General features: G+C 40.1%; 1 protein-coding gene across 1 annotated transcript in view; it reads left to right on the top strand.

Moving 5' to 3' along the window:
* Positions 1 to 1,076, top strand: part of anks6 (ankyrin repeat and sterile alpha motif domain containing 6) — a 15,935-nt gene that overhangs the window by 11,513 nt on the left and 3,346 nt on the right. Inside the window, exon 13 of the mRNA XM_032510816.1 lies at positions 386 to 606. Coding sequence (XP_032366707.1) covers positions 386 to 606 — 221 coding nt within the window. The remainder of the gene's footprint in view (positions 1 to 385; positions 607 to 1,076) is intronic.

Here is a 1,076-nt window from a genome sequence, read left to right on the forward strand (position 1 = left end):
ACACACACACACACACACACACACACACACATTGGTTCCTAACGATCACAAAAACAGAGTAATTGAGAATGTGACTATTTTTCACATTACTTTTTGCAATAAACTCTTATTTGGTCTTATGTTCTTAATGAAAAAAAAAGTTCAAAAGGGAAAAGTATTACTGTAAATTTTACTGTCCAATGTGTCTTTACTGTTTTTTCTGATTTGTTTCACTGTTTTTTTTTAATTTAATAATTGCAAGATCTTTTCAAAGTCAATGGGTAATCGTGTAAAATAATTGGGATTTCAATATTGACCAAAATAATCGTGATTACGATTTTTTTCCCTTATCGAGCAGCCCAATGAGCAACCAGATGACATCCTCTCTGCCCCTGTCTTCCACCAGGGGGCAGTGCAGACAGTGTTCTCTCCCAGATAGCAGCCCAAAGGAAGCGAGCAGCAGGGCTGATAGAGGTGAAGGCCCAGGCTCCAGAGAAACAGCCCAGCCAGACCCAGAGCCACCCCTCACTGCCACCCCCTGCACCCGGCCTGCCGCTGCCTGATATAAGCCTTCCTGACATCCACTCCCACCCCAGCCTGGTGGCTTCTGACACCCACTCGAGAAGGGTCTGTGTTGTTTTTTTGTTTGTTTTCCTTTTTAGCCATTACTGTGAGAAACAGTCAATGTTAAAGAAGTGCCTCCTGTCATGTCAGCGAACTGGTCTGAGTTTCTGTTGTCCGGTAATTACCGAAGAAAAAGGGTCAGGTCAGAGTTCCCGGTGGAAATAATTAACCTCTGCACTGTTTGAATTGTGTTAAAATAGTCAACTGTGATTTTCATATCTGTCGTCCCATTAAAACAGTGAACAATCACATTTTTTCTTTTAAAAATATGACTTTAGACTGTAGCTTATGTAGAGCTGGTAAATATATATCGATACTATATTATCGATATTGTGATATGAGACTAGTCTTAGATTTTGGATATGGTAATATGGCATAAGTGTTGTCTTTTCCCGGTTTCAAAGGCTGCATTACAGACTGTTGTATCTGTTCTATTGTTTTCCTTTACCCACTTAGTCATTATATCCACATTA

This window comes from Etheostoma spectabile, unplaced genomic scaffold, assembly GCF_008692095.1.
Source record: "Etheostoma spectabile isolate EspeVRDwgs_2016 unplaced genomic scaffold, UIUC_Espe_1.0 scaffold272, whole genome shotgun sequence".
Lineage (NCBI taxonomy): Eukaryota > Metazoa > Chordata > Actinopteri > Perciformes > Percidae > Etheostoma > Etheostoma spectabile.